Below are 19,808 nucleotides of genomic sequence, written 5' to 3'. Positions count from 1 at the left end.
GCGGTTTTTTCGTAATGATCGGTATTTTGCAATTTTTTCGTCACCGTCGCAACTTTTTCGGAAATTGTCGTGACTTTTTCGTAGCCGTTACGACTTGCGCGAATTGTCGCAACTTTTTCGTAGCCGTCGCGAAAAAATCGGAAAGGTTTGTCCGGCAGTTTACTAACGCTCAATACAAAAAAGTTGCGACAATTCGCGCAAGTCGTAACGGCTATGAAAAAGTCACGACAATTTGCGCAAGTTGTAACGGCTACAAAAAAGTCGCGAAAAAATCACGACGGCGACAAAAAACCCCGCAAGAAATACGAAAAAGTCACAAAATGTTTGTTATCAATCTGATTTTTCCCCATTCGGGATTCGGATTCGTGGATTAGTAAATCAGCCCCTATGTCTTTATCCAGTAGTGATGAGCAAATCTGTCCCATTTTGCTTGGCGAAAAATTAGTGAAACACTAGTAAAATTTGCAAATCGTGTTTGTCGTGCAAGTTTTTTTGTCGCATTTCCTCGAGAGGAAACGTATGCCATCTATTTACATTTTCGCTGGTGGGATGGCAATCCGTGGAGATTAGTTGCCCGAGACACAGGAGATTTGTCGCGGGCAACTAATTCCCCCGTGTGCCAGAGCCCTAAAAAAGCAATCTAATGAATTAAGCACTTACCTTCTGCTGGTGCCGGTGCAGCACCTTAAATGATAGAGAGAAATAGTTAATGATTTATTTAAAGTCAATTATAGGACTCAATAATATCTGCAATATTTGTGTTGTCTGCTTGTGTCAATTTGTAGTTACAATTTCACCACTGATTTAATGTAATCTACTTTACCACTTTTTACTTTTTATCTTGTATGTGTGTAAATAAGGTTATCAACCTAATGAATTGAGCACTTACCGTCTGCTGATGCTGGTGCAGCACTTAAATTATAAACTTTATTGTTAATATTTAGGGGTGATTTATTAACCTTCAAGTTCAATTTTTTTTACAATTTGAGTTTTTTTGCATTAAAAATTCTCTAATTCAAATTATGGTTCAAAAACTCAAATGTTTGGCATTTATTAAGTGCAAAACCCCCAAAAAGGTGAATGTAAAACTTTGCCATCTAAAAGCTTGTAGGTTTATATAGAAATCAATGAGAGTTGCCAAGCCATATTTTCGATTCAAGTTTTTTCAATTTTTTGAGTATGTAAACATAAAAATTGTTTAGGTTTTTAATTTGCATTAGTGTTCTTTATTAATAAATAAACAAGCATTTGATTTGATAAATACACCCATTAACGTAATTTTTCAAATTTCCAAAAAAACTTATTGCCTAAAAGAGAAGTGTTAAAATATGTTTTACATTTACATTTTACTAATATTTTTAAAACACATCACCACTGATTAACATGCTAATTATAAAAAGTTATCTAATGAATTGAGCACTTACCTTCTGCTGGTGCTGGTGAAGCCCCTTCACCAGAAATATTTAATGATTGATATAAAATTAAAAGTCATATAGAGAACTTAATAAAATCTGCTATATTTGTGCTGTCTGGTTGTCTAAAATATAGTGCCAAAATTGTGGATTTGTCAATCTTCAACCTGAATTAAAAAACTCATAAGCTGATAAATTTTTAAAACATCCAAAACATTATATTGTCAAAAAAGTAGTATCAAAATATGTTTTGCATTTATATTTTACCAATATTTTTAAAACCACAACATGAATCGCTAGGCATGGATTCGCAGTGAAATTCCACACTTTGCCATCTCAAATTTTGGCAAAACTGCAGCAAAAACATTTGTAGCGGCATAAATCGCCAAGACAAAAAAAGTCACCAAGGCAAAAATGTTGCTGATACCAAAAATGCCCATTGACTTTAATGCATTTGAAGTGAGAGAAATTTCTTATTGACTTTGCGTTTGGAGTAAAAAAAAAGTTGAATGTAAAAATTGTCCCCCACGTAAAAATTTGTTGAGTGTAAAATTTATTGTGCTTAAAATTTGTCACCTATTGACTGCAATGCATTTTGCCAATTTTTAAGCAGTTTTGTGGATTTTTCAGCAAAGCAAAATGGGACAGATTCGCTCATCTAGTGATGAGCGAATCTGTCCCATTTCACTTTGCTCAAAAATTAAAAAAAAGACCTGTAAAAGTGTGTGAAACAGCAATAAATTAGCCAAAAGTGGCGCACAACATATATTTTGACATGCATGTGTTTTTTGATGCGCGCAACTATTTTTTGACACACAACTTTTTTTGACGCACGCAATTTTTTTAATGCATGCCAAGTTTTTTCCACAGCAAATTTCTGTGCTCATTTCGGAAACAAATCTGCCAATGGGAAACAGGAAAATTCACCGCGTATGCATGCCTGGCAAAAAATTTTGCCAATCAATACTTATCACCAAACAGCACCATTGATTAACATGCTACTTATATAGAATAATGTAATGAATTGAGCACAAACCTTCTGCTGGTGCTGGTGCTGGTGCTGGTGCAGCCCCTTAAATGATAGGTAGAAATATTTAATGATTTATATAAAATTAAAAGTCAGACAGAGAACTCAATCATATCTGCTATATCTGTGTTGTCTGGTTCTCAAAAACATAGGGGCAGATTTACCAAAGCACGAATTTGAATCCTGAATAGCAAAAATTCGGATTGAAAACGGAAATTTTGCGACTTTTTAGTCGCCGTCGCAACTTTATCGTATTTTCCCCGACTATTTAGTCGCTGTCGCGACTTTATCTTATTTAACGGTCGTAAACGGCGGAAAAACCTTTCCGACTTTGCATGATTTCGGAAGCCTCACAGAGGAATAAATGGCACTCTGCAGCTCCAACCTGGCTCAAGGAAAGTCATGATACTGAAGCTTGAATGAATCCGAAACTTTCGTACCCGGCGCAACAATACGTTTTTTTTGCACGACGGCGATGAAAAAGTTGCGAAAAATACAAAAAAGTTGCGACGGCAATGAAAAAGTCGCAAAAATACCGATCATTACGAAAAAAACGCATTCGAAGCATCTGCGCCTTAGTAAATCTCCCCCATAGTGTGAAAATTGTAGTTTTTTCCAATCTACAACCCAAATTCATAAACTCAAAAACTGATAAATACTCCCATTAAAATAATTTTTTAAATTTCCAAAACATTTAAATTGCCTAAAAGAAGTAGTGTCAAAATATGTTTTATATTTACTTTTTAATATTTTTTTTAAAATGCAACCACTGATTAAGATGCTAATGATAAAAAGTTATTTATTGAATTGAGCACTTACCTTCTGCCGGTGCTGGTGCAGCCCCTTAAATGATAGGTAATGATTTTATGATATAATAATAAGTTAAGGATTTATTTTAAATCATATAGAGAACTCAATAATATTTGCTATATCTGTGTTGTCTACAACCCAAATTCAAAAACTCAAAAACTGATAAATACACACATTAAAGTAATTTTTAAAAATTTAAAATATTTAATGATTCATATAAAATTAAAGTAAAAAATTGCAGCTACAAAATAGTTTTCAAAACAAAAATGTTGCTAATGAAAAAATGGCCTTTGTGTGTTGAAAAATGTCACCTGCATTTGTTACATGTAAAATGTATTGCCCATAACATTTTTCACCTATTTACTTCAATGCGTGTCACAAATTTTTAGCCGTTTTGCTAATTTTTCAACAGTTTCCCAAATTTTTGGGTGAAGTGAAACGTGACAGATTCACTAAACTAAACACACTAAATATCACCACTGAATATCATGCTACTCATAAATATTATCAAATTAATTGAGCACTTACCTTCTGCTGCTGCTGGTGCCGGTGCAGCCCCTTAAATGATAGGTAGAAATATTTAATGATTCATATAAAATTTAGTCATATAGAGAACTCAATAATACCTGCTATATCTGTGTTGTCTGGTTGCCTAAAATATAGTGTCAAAATTATAGTTTTACAACCCAGATTCACAAACTCAAAAACAGATAAATACACCCATTAATGTGATATTTTAAAATTACCAAAACATTAAAAATCCTATAGAGAAATATCTGCTATATCTGTGTTGTCTGGTTGTCTAAAATATAGTGTCAAAATTATAGTTTTACCAATCTAATAGTGAAATTTACAAACTCAAAAACATAAATGCACCCTTTAAAGTAATTTTTAAAATTTCCAAAAAAAACTATTACTGCTAGTGTCAAAATGTGTTTTACATTTATAGTTTACTAATATTTTTAAAACACATCACCACTGATTAAGATGCTACTTATGAAAAATTATATAATGAATGAGCACTTACCTTCTGCTGGTGCCGGTGCTGGTGCAGCCCCTTAAATGATAGGTAAAAATATTTCATGATTTATATAAAATTAAAAGTCATACAGAGAATTCAATCATATCTGCTGTATCTGTGTTGTCTGGTTCTCAAAAACTTAGGGGGACATTTACTAATCCATGAACATCTGAAAAGCATCTGAATGCGTTTTTTCCGTAATGATCGGTATTTTTGCGATTTTTTTTTCGGCACCGTCCTGACTTTTTCGCGAATTGTCGTGACTTTTTCATCATTGTCACAACTTTTTCGAGAATTGCAGCAAATTTTTAGTGGCCGTCGCGAAAAAATCGTACTGTCGCGCCGAGTAGGAAATTTTCGGATTCATTCAAGCTTCAGTATCGTGACTTTCCTTGGGCCAGGTTGGAGCTGCAGAGTGCCATTGAGGCTTCCAAAATCATGCAAAGTCGGAAAGGTTTGCCCACCATTTACGAGCGCTCAATATGAAAAAGTCACAACAATTTGTGAAAAAGTCGTGACGGCAACGAAAAAGTCGTGACGGCAACGAAAAAGTCGCGACGGCGACAAAAAAAATCACAAAAAATATGAAAAAGTCGCAAAATGTTAGTTTCCAATCCGATTTTTTCCCATTCGGGATTCGAATTCGTGGATTAGTAAATGTTCCCCATAGTGTCAAAATTGTAGTTTTACCAATCTACAACCCAAATTCACAAACTCAAAAACTGATATATACACCCATTAAAATAATGTTTAACATTTCCAAAACATTTTTATTGCCTAAAAAAGTAGCATCAAAATATGTTTTATATTTACATTTTAATAATATTTTTAAAATGCAACATCACCACTGATTAAGATGCTAATTATAAAAAGTTACATATTGATTTGAGCACTTACCTTCTGCCGGTGCTGGTGCAGCCCCTTAAATGATAGGTAATGATTTTATGATATAATAATAGGTTAATGATATATATAAAATCAAATAGAGAACTCAATAATATCTGCTATATCTGTGTCATCTATAACCCAAAACTCAAAAACTGATAATTACACACATAAAAGTAATTTTTAAAAATTCAAAAAAATATATTGTTAAAAAAATTAGTGCCAAAATATGTTTTGCATTTACATTTTACCGATATTTTTAAAAACACAACATCACTAGTAAAGAGCGATTTTTTTTTCACAAGGCATGGATTCATAGTGAAATTCCACACTTTGGGGCACATTTACAAAGTCACGAATGCTCCAAGCATATTTTCAGTGAATTTTTCATGCGTCCGCACGATTTTGTCATACGCCGCACAACTTTTTCGTACGCTTGCATGAAAAATTCGGAAAGGTTATACCGTTGTTTACAATTGTACGGTACGAAAATTTCGGGACTTTCGGATCGCCAATACGATATTATTGTGACTAATACGATTTTTTCGTAAGCATTTTCATGATATTTGCGATCTTCAGAAATTTTTGTTTCCAATCCGAATTTTTCCTATTCGGGATTCGAACTCGTGATTTGATAAATCTGCCCCTAAGTCATCTTTGAATTTTTCATGAAACTGTGTCAATCTGTGTCACATTTACATGTCACCAATATTTTTAAAAACACATCACCACTGTCACCCAGACATAAAAAAAATGTATAATAAAAATCATTTTCGTATTAAACATGAAACCTTAATTCTTTTTTTTATTAATACATAGATACCCATTATAAAGGCATTTAAAAATCTCAGCTGTCAATCATGTATTGCCTTGCCCCCTCTATGCCTTAGGTATAGAGACATGCTTGACAAACACAAAAGAAAAGGATTTGGAATTATTTCTTAGGGTAACAGTTCCTTTTTAAAATGAATTGAGCACTTACCTTCTGCTGGTGCTGGTGCCGGTGCTGGTGCAGCCCCTTAAATGATAGGTAGAAATATTTAATGATTTATATAAAATTAAAAGTCATATAGAGGACTCAATAATACCTGCTATATCTGTGTTGTCTGGTTGTCTAAAATATAGTGTCGAAATTGTAGATTTGCCCATCTACAACCCAAATTTACAAGCTTGAAAACTGATAAATAGTTCCATTAAAATTATTTTTAAAATTTCTAAAAAAAATGTATTGCCTAAAAAAAGTAACAACTAATAAAAGTCAAAATATGTTTTTTATTTACAGTTTACTAATATTTTAAAAACACAACATCACCACTGATAAAGATGCTAATTATAAAATGTTATCTAATGAATTGAGCACAAACCTTCTGCTGGTGCTGGTGCTGGTGCCGGTGCAGCCCCTAAAATGATAGGTAGAAATATTTAATCATTTATATAAAATTAAAAGTCATTTAGAGGACTCAATAATACCTGCTATATCTGTGTTGTCTGGTTGTCTAAAATATTGTGTCAAAATTGTAGATTTGCCGATCTACAACCCAGATTCACAAACTCGAATACTGATAAATACACCCATTAAAATAATTTTGAAAATTTCCAAAATATTTTTATTGCCTAAAAATGTAGTGTCAAAATATGTTTTATATTTACATTTTACAAATATTTTTAAATACACATCACCACTGATTAAGATTCTGCGTATAAAGAGTTATCTAATGAATTGAGCACAAACCTTCTGCTGGTGCCGGTGCTGGTGCCGCCCCTAAAATAATAGGTGGAAATATTTAATGATTTAAATAAAATTAAAAGTCATATAGAGAACTCAATAATATCTGCTATATCTCACTCATTGTTAGTGGTGAATTTTTTTGCTGTCACAGCAAAAAAAGCAACTCACGGCAACAAAAAAATGGACGACAAAATAATTATGCAGGCAACAAAAAAGTTGCGCAACAAATTCATTTCACAGATTTTTTGCCGTTTCGTGAATTTTCTTGTCGTTCCGTGAAGTTTATGACAAAGCAAACCAGACAGATTTGCTTATCACTACTTATAAAGAGTTATCTAATGAGTACTTACCTTCTGCTGGTGCTGGTGCTGGTGCAGCCCCTAAAATGATAGGTAGAAATATTTAATGATTTATATAAAACTAAAGCCATATAGAAAACTCAATAATATCTGCTATATCTGTGTTGTCTGGTTGTCTAAAATCTAGATTTGCCAGTCTACAACCCAAATTCAAAGATCAAAATCAAAATACACACATTAATGTAATTTTTAAAAATTCAAAAAATTTTATATTGTCAAAAAAATAGTATCAAAATATATTTTGCATTAACATTTTACCAATGTTTTTAAAAACACAACATCACTAGTAAAAAGCGAATTTTTTGAATATTTCATGAAACTGCAGAAAAACCATTTGCAGCAACAAAACAGTCACCAAGGAAAACTTGATTTGTTGTGCTTAAAAATTGTCACTAGTGATGGGCAAAATATTTCACCAGGCATGGATTTGCGGCGAATTTTCGCGTTTCGCCATTGGCGGATTGTTTCACGAAACAGATGAAAAAATTTGCCGCGGAAAAATTCGTCGCACGTCCAAAAATTGTCGCCGGCGTCAAAAAAGAATAGTTGCGGGCGTCAAAAGAATAGCCGTGCGACAAAATAATAGCCGTGGGCGGCGAAATAATAGCTGTGCGACAAAATAATAGCCGCGGGCGACGAAATAATAGCCGCGCGGCGAAACAATAGCCGCGGGCGACGAAACAATAGCTGCGCAACAAAATAATAGCCGCGGGCGACGAAACAATAGCCGCGGGCGACGAAACAATAGCTGCGCGACAAAATAATAGCCGCAGGCGACGAAATAATAGCCGAGGGCGACAATTTTTTTTTTGTCGCACGACATTTTCGGCGTTTCGCGGATCTTTTGAAAGGTTCGCGAATTTTTCGGCGAAGCGAAATGGAACAGATTCGCTCATCACTAATTGTCACCTATTGACTTCAATGCGTTTTGTGAATGTTTCCCAGATTTGCTCATGACCAAACATCACCGCTGATTAAGATGCTACTTATGAAAAATTATCTAATTAATCGAGCACTTACCTTCTGCTGGTGCCGGTGCTGGTGCAGCCCCTTAAATAGGTAGAAATATTTAATGATTTATATAAAATAAAAGTCATATAGGGAACTCAATAATATCTGCTATATCTATGTTGTCTGGTTGTCTAAAATATAGTACCAAATTTGTAGACGTGCCAATCTACAACCCAAATTCAAATTATAAAAACACCCATTGAAGTAATTTTTAAAAATTAAACAATAAATATGTTTTACATTTATATTTCACCAATATTTTTAAAAACACAACATCACTAGTGATAACCAATTTTTTGGCAGGCTTGGACTCATAGCTAATTCATCATTTTGCCATTCACAATTTTTTTTTTTTTTGCAAAACTGAGGAAAGGTTTTCACCAAAAAAATTGCAGCTGCAAAGTAGTTGCTAAGACAAAAATGTTACTAATGAAAAAATAGGCATTGACTTTAATACATCTGGAGTAAAAAAAAGTTGTATGTTGAAAAATGTCACCTGCATAAAAATTTGTTGCATGCAAAATATATCTCCCATAACATTTTTCGCCTATTGACTTTTATGTGTGTCACTAATTATTTGTGGCTTTGCTAATATTTCAGCAGTTTCATCACTAAACATCACCACTGATTATCATGCTACTCATAAAGAATTGCATTGAGCACTTACCTTCTGCTGGTGCCGGTGCCGGTGCAGCCCCTTAAATGATAGGTAGAAAAATTTAATGATCTATATAGAATTTAAGGTCATATAGAGAACTCAGTAATATCTGCTATATCTGTGTTGTCTGGATGCCTAAAATATTTTTTAAAAACACAACATCACCACTGATTAAGATGCTACTTTCAAAAGTTATCTAATGAATTGAGCACTTACCTTCTGCTGGTGCCAGTGCCGGTGCAGCCCCTAAAATAAAAGGTAGAAATATTTAATGATTTATATAAAATTACAAAAATCCTATATCTGTGTTGGCTGGTTGTCAAAAATATAGTGTTAAAATTATAGTTTTACCAATCTAAAACCCAAATTTACAACCTCAAAAACTGATAAATGCACCCTTTAAAGTAATTTTTAAAATTAAAAAAAAAAAACCCAAAAACTTTTATTGCCTAAAAAAGTAGTGTCAAAATGTGCTTTACATTTACTTTTTATGAATATTTTTTAAAACACAACAACACTTTTTGAATTAAACATGAAACCTTAATTCTTTTTTTTATTAATACATTGATACCCATTATAAAGGCATTTAAAAATCTCAACTGTCAATCATATATTGCCTTGCCCCCCTCTATGCCTTAGGTATAGAGACATGCTTGACAAACACAAAAGAAAAGGATTTGGAATTATTTCTTAGGGTGACAGTTCCCCTTTAAGATGTTACTTTATAAAAGTTATCTAATGAATTAAGCACTTACCTTCTGCTGGTGCCGGTGCTGGTGCAGCCCCTTAAATGATAGGTAGAAATATTTAATGATTGATATAAAATTAAAAGTCATATAGAGAACCCAATAAAATCTGCTATATCTATCATCATGTTACTTCTATAGAGTTATCTAATAAATTGAGCGCAAACCTTCTGCTGGTGCTGGTGCAGCCCCTAAAATGATAGGTAGAAATATTTAATCATTTATATAAAATTAAAAGTCATATAGAGGACTCAATAAAAGTCATATAGAGAACTAAATAAAATCTGCTATATCTATATCTATCATCATGTTACTTCTATAGAGTTATCTAATGAATGGAGCACAAACCTTCTGCTGGTGCTGGTGCAGGTGCAGCCCCTAAAATGATAGGTAGAAATATTTAATAATTTATATAAAATTAAAAGTCATATATAGGACACAATAATACCTGCTATATCTGTGTTGTGTGGTTGTCTAAAATATAGTGTCAAAATTGTAGATTTTCCCATCTACAACCCAAAGTTACAAGCTTGAAAACTAATAAATAATTATTTTTAAAATTTCAAAATAATGTTATTCTCTAAAAAAAAGTAGTGTCAAAATATGTTTTACATTTATATTTTACTAATTTTAAAAACACAACATCACCACTGATAAAGATGCTAATCGTTGTCTAATGAATTGAGCACTTACCTTCTGCTGGTGCTGGTGCAGCCCCTTAAATGATAGGTAGAAATACTGTATTTAATGATTTATATAAAATTAAAAGTAATTCAAGTAATTTAAAAAAAAAAATTAAAAATTATATTGTCAAAAAAACTATTGTCAAAATATGTTTTGCATTTACATTTTACCAATATTTTTAAAAACACAACATCACTAGTAAGGAGCAATGTAGGCAACTAGGCATGTATGTGTCCCTGCATAAAGATTTGTGGATTAAAATTTGTGCATTAAATATTTCCAAAAAACCCCCCAAAAACTTTTATTGCCTAAAAATATAGTGTCAAAATGTCAACACTTCTGATTATGACACATGAATTGAGCATTTTCCTTCTGCTGGTGCCGGTGCAGCCCCTTAAGTGATAGGTAGAATTATTATTTATATAAAATTAAATATGATTTATATAAAATTCAGTCAAATATACAATAAAATCATATAGAGAACTCAGTAATATCTTCTATATCTAGGTTGTTTTATTGCCTAAAATATAGTATAAAAATTATAGTTTTACCAATCTACAACACAAATTCACAAACTCGAACTGATAAATACACCCATTAATGCAATTTTTAAAATTTCCCAAAAAAGTATATTGTAAAAAAAGTAGTGTAAAATATGTTTTACATATACATTTTACTAATATTTTTAAAAACACAACATCACCACTGATTAAGGTGCTACTTATACAGAGTTATCTAATGAATTGTGCACAAACCTTCTGCTGGTGCTGGTGCCGGTGCAGCCCCTAAAATGATAGGTAGAAATATTTCATGATTTATATAAAATTAAAAGTCATACAGAGAATTCAATCATATCTGCTGTATCTGTGTTGTCTGGTTCTCAAAAACTTAGGGGGACATTTACTAATCCATGAACATCTGAAAAGCATCTGAATGCGTTTTTTCCGTAATGATCGGTATTTTTGCGATTTTTTTTTCGGCACCGTCCTGACTTTTTCGCGAATTGTCGTGACTTTTTCATCATTGTCACAACTTTTTCAAGAATTGCCGCAAATTTTTAGTGGCCGTCGCGAAAAAATCGTACTGTCACGCCGAGTAGGAAATTTTCGGATTCATTCAAGCTTCAGTATCGGGACTTTCCTTGGGCCAGGTTGGAGCTGCAGAGTGCCATTGAGTCCTATGGGAGGCTTCCAAAATCATGCAAAGTCGGAAAGGTTTGCCCACCATTTACGAGCGCTCAATATGAAAAAGTCACAACAATTCGTGAAAAAGTCGTTACGGCAACGAAAAAGTCGCGACGGCGACGAAAACATCACAAAAAATATTAAAAAGTCGCAAAATGTTCGTTTCCAATGCGATTTTTTCCCATTCGGGATTTGAATTCGTGGATTAGTAAATGTTCCCCATAGTGTCAAAATTGTAGTTTTACCAATCTACAACCCAAATTCACAAACTCAAAAACTGATATATACACCCATTAAAATAATTTTTAACATTTCCAAAACATTTTTATTGCCTAAAAAAGTAGCATCAAAATATGTTTTATATTTACATTTTAATAATATTTTTAAAATGCAACATCACCACTGATTAAGATGCTAATTATAAAAAGTTACATATTGATTTGAGCACTTACCTTCTGCCGGTGCTGGTGCAGCCCCTTAAATGATAGGTAATGATTTTATGATATAATAATAGGTTAATGATATATATAAAATCAAATAGAGAACTCAATAATATCTGCTATATCTGTGTCATCTATAACCCAAAACTCAAAAACTGATAATTACACACATAAAAGTAATTTTTAAAAATTCAAAAAAATATATTGTTAAAAAAATTAGTGCCAAAATATGTTTTGCATTTACATTTTACCAATATTTTTAAAAACACAACATCACTAGTAAAGAGCGATTTTTTTTTCACAAGGCATGGATTCACAGTGAAATTCCACACTTTGGGGCACATTTACAAAGGCACGAATGCTCCAAGCATATTTTCAGTGAATTTTTCATGCATCTGCACGATTTTGTCATACACCGCACAACTTTTTCGTACGCTTGCATGAAAAATTCGGAAAGGTTTTACCGTTGTTTACAATTGTACGGTACGAAAATTTCGGGACTTTCGGATTGCCAATACTATATTATTGTGACTAATACGATTTTTTCGTAAGCATTTTCATGATATTTGCGATCTTCAGAAATTTTTGTTTCCAATCCGAATTTTTCCTATTCGGGATTCGAACTCGTGATTTGATAAATCTGCCCCTAAGTCATCTTTGAATTTTTCATGAAACTGTGTCAATCTGTGTCACATTTACATTTCACCAATATTTTTAAAAACACATCACCACTGTTACCCAGACATAAAAAAAATGTATAATAAAAATCATTTTCGTATTAAACATGAAACCTTAATTCTTTTTTTATTAATACATAGATACCCATTATAAAGGCATTTAAAAATCTCAGCTGTCAATCATGTATTGCCTTGCCCCCTCTATGCCTTAAGGTGGCCATACACGCACCGATATTATCGTACGAAACCTCATTTCGTACGATAATCGGTGCGTGTATGGCATGTCGGCGAATCGACCGATTCACAGGAAGCTGCTGATATCGGACGACTCGCCGATCGGACCAGTTTGAAAATTTTGATCGGGCGCCATAGAAGGCGCCTGACCAAAATTCTCCCTTCAGAGCTGAATCGGCAGAAGGAGGTAGAAATCCTATTGTTTCTACCTCCTTACCTGCCGATTCAGCCTTGAATGGTGTGTGGCGGATCTTACGATGTTTCGTGCGACCGATGGTCGTACGAAACATCATCAGATCGCCACGTGTATGGCCACCTTTAGGTATAGAGACATGCTTGACAAACACGAAAGAAAAGGATTTAGAATTATTTCTTAGGTTAGCAGTTCCTTTTTAAGATGCTACTTTATAAAAGTTATCTAATGAATTGAGCACTTACCTTCTGCTGGTGCTGGTGCAGCCCCTTAAATGATAGGTAGAAATATTTAATGATTTATATAAAATTAAAAGTCATATAGAGGACTCAATAATACCTGCTATATCTGTGTTGTCTGGTTGTCTAAAATATAGTGTCGAAATTGTAGATTTGCCCATCTACAACCCAAATTTACAAGCTTGAAAACTGATAAATAGTTCCATTAAAATTATTTTTAAAATTTCTAAAAAAAATGTATTGCCTAAAAAAAGTAATAACTAATAAAAGTCAAAATATGTTTTTTATTTACAGTTTACTAATATTTTAAAAACACAACATCACCACTGATAAAGATGCTAATTATAAAATGTTATCTAATGAATTGAGCACAAACCTTCTGCTGGTGCTGGTGCAGCCCCTTAAATGATAAGTAGAAATATTTAATCATTTATGTAATATTAAAAGTCATATAGAGAACTAATAAAATCTGCTATATTTATATATATCATCATGTTACTTCTATAGAGTTATCTAATGAATTGAGCACAAACCTTCTGCTGGTGCTGGTGCCGGTGCAGCCCCTAAAATGATAGGTAGAAATATTTAATCATTTATATAAAATTAAAAGTTATTTAGAGGACTCAATAATACCTGCTATATCTGTGTTGTCTGGTTGTCTAAAATATTGTGTAAAAATTGTAGATTTGCTGATCTACAACCCAGATTCACAAACTCGAATACTGATAAATACACCCATTAAAATAATTTTGAAAATTTCCAAAATATTTTTATTGCCTAAAAATGTACTGTCAAAATATGTTTTACATTTACATTTTACTAATATTTTTAAATACACATCACCACTGATTAAGATTCTGCGTATAAAGAGTTATCTAATGAATTGAGCACAAACCTTCTGCTGGTGCCGGTGCTGGTGCCGCCCCTAAAATAATAAGTGGAAATATTTAATGATTTAAATAAAATTAGAAGTCATATAGAGAACTCAATAATATCTGCTATATCTCACTCATTGTTAGTGGTGAATTTTTTTGCTGTCACAGCAAAAAAAGCAACTCACGGCAACAAAAAAATGGACGACAAAATAATTATGCAGGCAACAAAAAAGTTGCGCAACAAATTCATTTCACAGATTTTTTGCCGTTTCGTGAATTTTCTTGTCATTCCGTGAAGTTTATGACAAAGCAAACCAGACAGATTTGCTTATCACTACTTATAAAGAGTTATCTAATGAGTACTTACCTTCTGATGGTGCTGGTGCTGGTGCAGCCCCTAAAATGATAGGTAGAAATATTTAATGATTTATATAAAACTAAAGCCATATAGAAAACTCAATAATATCTGCTATATCTGTGTTGTCTGGTTGTCTAAAATCTAGATTTGCCAGTCTACAACCCGAATTCAAAAATCAAAATCAAAATACACACATTAATGTAATTTTTAAAAATTCAAAAAATTTTATATTGTCAAAAAAATAGTATCAAAATATGTTTTGCATTAACATTTTACCAATATTTTTAAAAACACAACATCACTAGTAAAGAGTGAATTTTTTGAATATTTCATGAAACTGCAGAAAAACCATTTGCAGCAACAAAACAGTCACCAAGGAAAACTTGATTTGTTGTGCTTAAAAATTGTCACTAGTGATGGGCGAAATATTTCGCCAGGCATGGATTCGCGGCGAATTTCCGCGTTTCGCCATTGGCGGATTGTTTCGCGAAACAGATGAAAAAATTCACCGCGGAAAAATTTGTCGCATGTCCAAAAATTGTCGCCGGCGTCAAAAAAGAATAGTCGTGGGCGTCAAAAGAATAGCCGCGCAACAAAATAATAGCCGCAGGCGACAAAAGGATAGCCGTGCGACAAAATAATAGCCGTGGGCGGCGAAATAATAGCTGCGCGACAAAATAATAGCCGCGGGCGACGAAATAATAGCCGCGCGGCGAAACAATAGCCGCGGGTGACGAAACAATAGCTGCGCGACAAAATAATAGCCGCGGGCGATGAAACAATAGCTGTTGGCGACGAAACAATAGCCGCGCGACAAATTAATAGCCGCGGGCGACGAAACAATAGCTGCGCGACAAAATAATAGCCGCGGGCGACACATTTTTTTTGTCGCACGACAATTTCGGCGTTTCGCGAATTTTTCGCCGTTTCGCGGATCTTTTGAAAGATTCGCGAATTTTTCGGCGAAACGGAACAGATTCGCTCATCACTAATTGTCACCTATTGACTTCAATGCGTTTTGTGAATGTTTCACAGTTTCACAATTTTTTCAGCAGCTTCCCAGATTTGCTCATGACCAAACATCACCGCTGATTAAGATGCTACTTATGAAAAATTATCTAATTAATCGAGCACTTACCTTCTGCTGGTGCCGGTGCTGGTGCAGCCCCTTAAATAGGTAGAAATATTTAATGATTTATATAAAATAAAAGTCATATAGGGAACTCAATAATATCTGCTATATCTATGTTGTCTGGTTGTCTAAAATATAGTACAGGTATAGGACCCATTATCCAGAATGCTCGGGACCAAGGGCATTCCGGATAAGGGGTCTTTCCGTAATTTGGATCTCCATACCTTAAGTCTACTAAAAAAACAATAAAACATTAATTAAACCCAATAGGATTGTTTTGCATCCAATACGGATTATTGATATCTTAGTTGGGATCAGTTACAAGGTACAGTTTTATTAATACAGAGAAAAAGATAATCAGTTTTAAAATTCTGAATTATTTGATTATAATGGAGTCTATGGGAGACAGGCTTTCCGTAATTCGGAGCTTTCTGGATAATGGGTTTCCGGATAAGGGATCCCATACCTGTACCAAATTTGTAGACGTGCCAATCTACAACCCAAATTCAAATTATAAAAACACCCATTGAAGTAATTTTTAAAAATTAAACAATAAATATGTTTTACATTTATATTTCACCAATATTTTTAAAAACATCACTAGTGATAACCAATTTTTTGGCAGGCTTGGACTCATAGCTAATTCATCATTTTGCCATTCACAATTTTTTTTCTTTGCAAAACTAAGGAAAGGTTAATACATCTGGAGTAAAAAAAAAAGTTGTATGTTGAAAAATGTCACCTGCATAAAAATTTGTTGCATGTAAAATGTATCTCCCATAACATTTTGCACCTATTGACTTTTATGTGTGTCACTAATTATTTGTGGCTTTGCTAACATTTCAGCAGTTTCATCACTAAACATCACCACTGATTATCATGCTACTCATAAAGAATTGAATTGAGCACTTACCTTCTGCTGGTGCCGGTGCCGGTGCAGCCCCTTAAATGATAGGTAGAAAAATTTAATGATCTATATAGAATTTAAGGTCATATAGAGAACTCAGTAATTTCCTGGCCATCCCCTCCGTAGCATCTTAACACTTGGGTAGCCCTCTTAGCGCAGCGATGACAGAAGGAAAAAACAGCATAAAATCCCCTCCCTTGGTCCATTCCATGTCTTTTTTTCCTTCTGTCAGCGCAGAAGTTGATTTACCGGGTGGGGAGTTCTCTCTTCACTCTCTCTCTCCCCTCCGATGCCGCGCTGCTCAGCCTCCAGAGTGAGTGTCTCAGCGCTGGTGGTGGTGTCTCGGGCTGTGGCCCCCCCTAAGGATCAGTTGTTGGGGTTTTTCCCCCACCCATTACCTGTCCTCGGCAGTGAAGGTGTGTGGCGCTTTTCTCTGACGTCAGTGGAAGCTGTATTGCTCGTCAGACGCCGCTACTCGTGGGGAAGTTGTTGCAGTCGTCCTGCCTGTGTCTCCTGTATCTTGCCACCTCTCAAGGTAAAAAAAAAAAAAAAAAAAAAAAAGCAGAGAGTAGAATTTTATGCTGGGTGGCGATTTATTTTGTTTGTTCTGTTTCAGTATGTCGCAGACCCCTGAACATTCGGATACTCCGGCTACAGAGTTTAAGTCCTGCCTCACTTGTTATGAACCTGCGCTTAAAGGCAAGAAGTTTTGTAAGGATTGCATTCTCCAATTCCTTGCCCCAGCTGCTGAATCTGCTAAGCATTCTGGAAGTGCTTTTATATCTGTTGACCCAGAGCCAGAGGATTCGGCTAAGGAATAGGCTTGTCCTAAGGACTTATTAGCTTGGATCAAAGATGCTGTTGCGGAGGGAGTAAAACATGCTTCAGAGAGGAAGCGTCCTAGACCCTCCACTAGCAAACAAGTTGAGGACTGCAGTTCATCCTCTTCCGCCAAGGATGATATGGAGGGATATTCTTCTTCTTCTGATGAGGATGAGGAATCGTTCGGATTCGACTTTAAACTTGTGTCTCCGCTTATTAAAGCTGTTAGACAGACCCTTTCAATTCAGGATTCCTCTGCAAGCTCTTCATCAGTCCTTATCAGTAAAAAGAAGAAGGCAAGTTTCCCTCTGCATGATGAGATTAAAGCCCTTATTGAGTCTGAGTGGGAAAAGACTGCAAAGAAGATCCCTACAGAATCTAAGTTCTCTAAACTCTATCCTTTCCCTGAGGAAGTTTCTGCTAAGTGGGATAGATTGCCAGTTGTCGATGCCCCAGTGGCAAGGCTCTCAAGGAAAACTGCCCTCCCGATTGACGATGTATCTTCTCTTAAACATCCGATGGATCGTCGCATGGAGACTGATCTGAGGAGGCTTTTTCTGGCCGCAGGTGCTTTGTATAGACCCACTGTGGCTCAAATTTCTGTGGCTAAGGCCATGACAATATGGGTAGAGAACTTAGAGCAAGCTGTTAATTCTAAGGCTTCACGAGATTCATTAAGGGAGATCCTGGCTGACCTGAAGGTAGCTGCGGGTTTTTCTCTAGAGGCAGCTATCGATTCCACTAAACTAGTGGCACGCACTACAGCCTTATCCATTTCAACGAGAAGAGCCTTATGGCTAAAAGGTTGGTATGCTGACACAGCCTCTAAGAATACCTTATGCAAACTGCCTTATGAAGGAGATAGACTTTTTGGCAAGTCACTAGACGACATTATATCCAAATCCTCAGGTGGTAAGTCTTCCTTCTTGCCTCAAAATAAACATTTTAAGGAGACGTTTAGAAGGTCCCAGTCTGAGAGATACTTCACTAGACGTCGTGAGGAAAGTAGAGGCTTCAGGCAAGGCAAGGAGTCCTTTCGTGGCCAAAATTGGCGTTCTGCCCAGTCCTCCTTGTTCCAGAATCGTAAAACCAGATTCATCAGGTCACCTAAGCCCCAGCCCAAGTCAGCATGAGATGGAGCCTGTCCAGGTTCCTCAAGTTGGGGCACGTCTTCTACAGTTCAGAGAGGCCTGGGCAGGAATTACTCACGACTCCTGGGTGTTAGACATTATACTCAGGGGTTACAAAATAGAATTTTTCAAAAGGCCAAGTCAAACCTTCTTTTGTCAAACAAGGATCCCTATACAAGCAGAGGGCCAGCTAGCAATGGACGAGTATATTCAGCAGCTTCTCACAAAGGGAGCAGTAGTGCCAGTTCCATCTCGCTCCAGAAGAAAGGGGTTCTATTCCCCACTATTCCTTGTTACAAAGAGCTCAGGAGAGCTGCGTCCGATTTTAGATTTGCGAAGGCTGAACAGATCGATAAAGGTCCAGCCGTTCAAGATGGAGTCTATAGCTACCATCAGGCCAATGATCAGCTCGGGCGATTGGCTAATAACTATAGACTTAAAGGACGCCTATCTTCATGTCCCCGTGGCAGTGGAGCATCAGTCCTTTCTAAGATTCGCCTGGAGAGACCTTCATCTTCAATTCGTCTGTTTGCCCTTTGGCCTTTCCACATCTCCCCGAACCTTCTCCAAGGTCCTTGTGGTAGTCATAGCTTGGCTCAGGCGTGCCGGTCTGGAGATCTTTCATTACCTAGACAACCTTCTAGTGGTCTCCAGGACCATGGCACAAGCTGTGGTAGATCGAGATCGGGCTCTGTCCAAGCTCAAGGAGGTCGGTTGGATCATCAATGTTGCCAAGAGTCAACTACAGCCGACCCAGGCCCTGGTCTTTCTGGGGGCTTACATAGATACGAAGGACAACAGTTTGAGCCTGTCTCAAGATCGGATCTTAAAGGTCACAACAGAAGCATCCAGGCTATGTCAGTTTTCCCGAATTACAGCGCGCCACATGATGAGACTGTTAGGGATGATGGCCTCCTGTATTGGGCTAGTAAAATGGGCCAGATGGAAGATGAGGCCACTCCAACATGTATTTCTGTCCCATTGGAACAAAGAACTAGAGAATTGGTCTCAAATCCTTCCTCTTCCAGCTGTAGTCAGGAGCTCCCTCTCCTGGTGGCGGGACGAAGTAAATCTAAAAAACGGGTTTCCTCTTCGAGATCCTTGCTGGGTAGAACTCTTCACAGACGCTTCAGCAGAAGGTTGGGGAGCTCATTGTCTTGGGCATTCGGCTCAAGGATCCTGGGGTACAAATTTGGGACACATCCCCTCAAATATCATCGAGCTAAGAGCAGTCAACAGAGCTCTGGATGCTTTCTCAGATCTCGTACAGGGGTC

General features: G+C 35.6%; 1 protein-coding gene across 1 annotated transcript in view; it reads right to left on the bottom strand.

Moving 5' to 3' along the window:
- The window catches only part of tff3.6 (trefoil factor 3, gene 6), a 76,353-nt gene that overhangs the window by 31,136 nt on the left and 25,409 nt on the right, over window positions 1–19,808 (bottom strand). The window contains exons 25-43 of the mRNA XM_031896524.1: window positions 16,588–16,617; window positions 15,681–15,710; window positions 14,552–14,581; window positions 14,205–14,234; window positions 13,843–13,872; window positions 13,686–13,709; window positions 13,316–13,339; window positions 11,979–12,002; window positions 11,098–11,127; window positions 10,352–10,375; window positions 10,007–10,036; window positions 9,826–9,849; window positions 9,668–9,697; window positions 9,129–9,158; window positions 8,922–8,951; window positions 8,264–8,293; window positions 7,235–7,264; window positions 6,888–6,917; window positions 4,277–4,306 (exon numbers count right to left, since the gene is read on the bottom strand). Coding sequence (XP_031752384.1) covers window positions 4,277–4,306; window positions 6,888–6,917; window positions 7,235–7,264; window positions 8,264–8,293; window positions 8,922–8,951; window positions 9,129–9,158; window positions 9,668–9,697; window positions 9,826–9,849; window positions 10,007–10,036; window positions 10,352–10,375; window positions 11,098–11,127; window positions 11,979–12,002; window positions 13,316–13,339; window positions 13,686–13,709; window positions 13,843–13,872; window positions 14,205–14,234; window positions 14,552–14,581; window positions 15,681–15,710; window positions 16,588–16,617 — 540 coding nt within the window. The remainder of the gene's footprint in view (window positions 1–4,276; window positions 4,307–6,887; window positions 6,918–7,234; window positions 7,265–8,263; window positions 8,294–8,921; window positions 8,952–9,128; window positions 9,159–9,667; window positions 9,698–9,825; window positions 9,850–10,006; window positions 10,037–10,351; window positions 10,376–11,097; window positions 11,128–11,978; window positions 12,003–13,315; window positions 13,340–13,685; window positions 13,710–13,842; window positions 13,873–14,204; window positions 14,235–14,551; window positions 14,582–15,680; window positions 15,711–16,587; window positions 16,618–19,808) is intronic.

This window comes from Xenopus tropicalis, chromosome 2 (genome assembly GCF_000004195.4).
Source record: "Xenopus tropicalis strain Nigerian chromosome 2, UCB_Xtro_10.0, whole genome shotgun sequence".
In the NCBI taxonomy this organism is placed as follows: Eukaryota; Metazoa; Chordata; class Amphibia; order Anura; family Pipidae; genus Xenopus; species Xenopus tropicalis.
The sequence above is the reverse complement of the archived record's forward strand: the minus strand, read 5'-3'. Positions and strand labels throughout refer to the sequence as shown.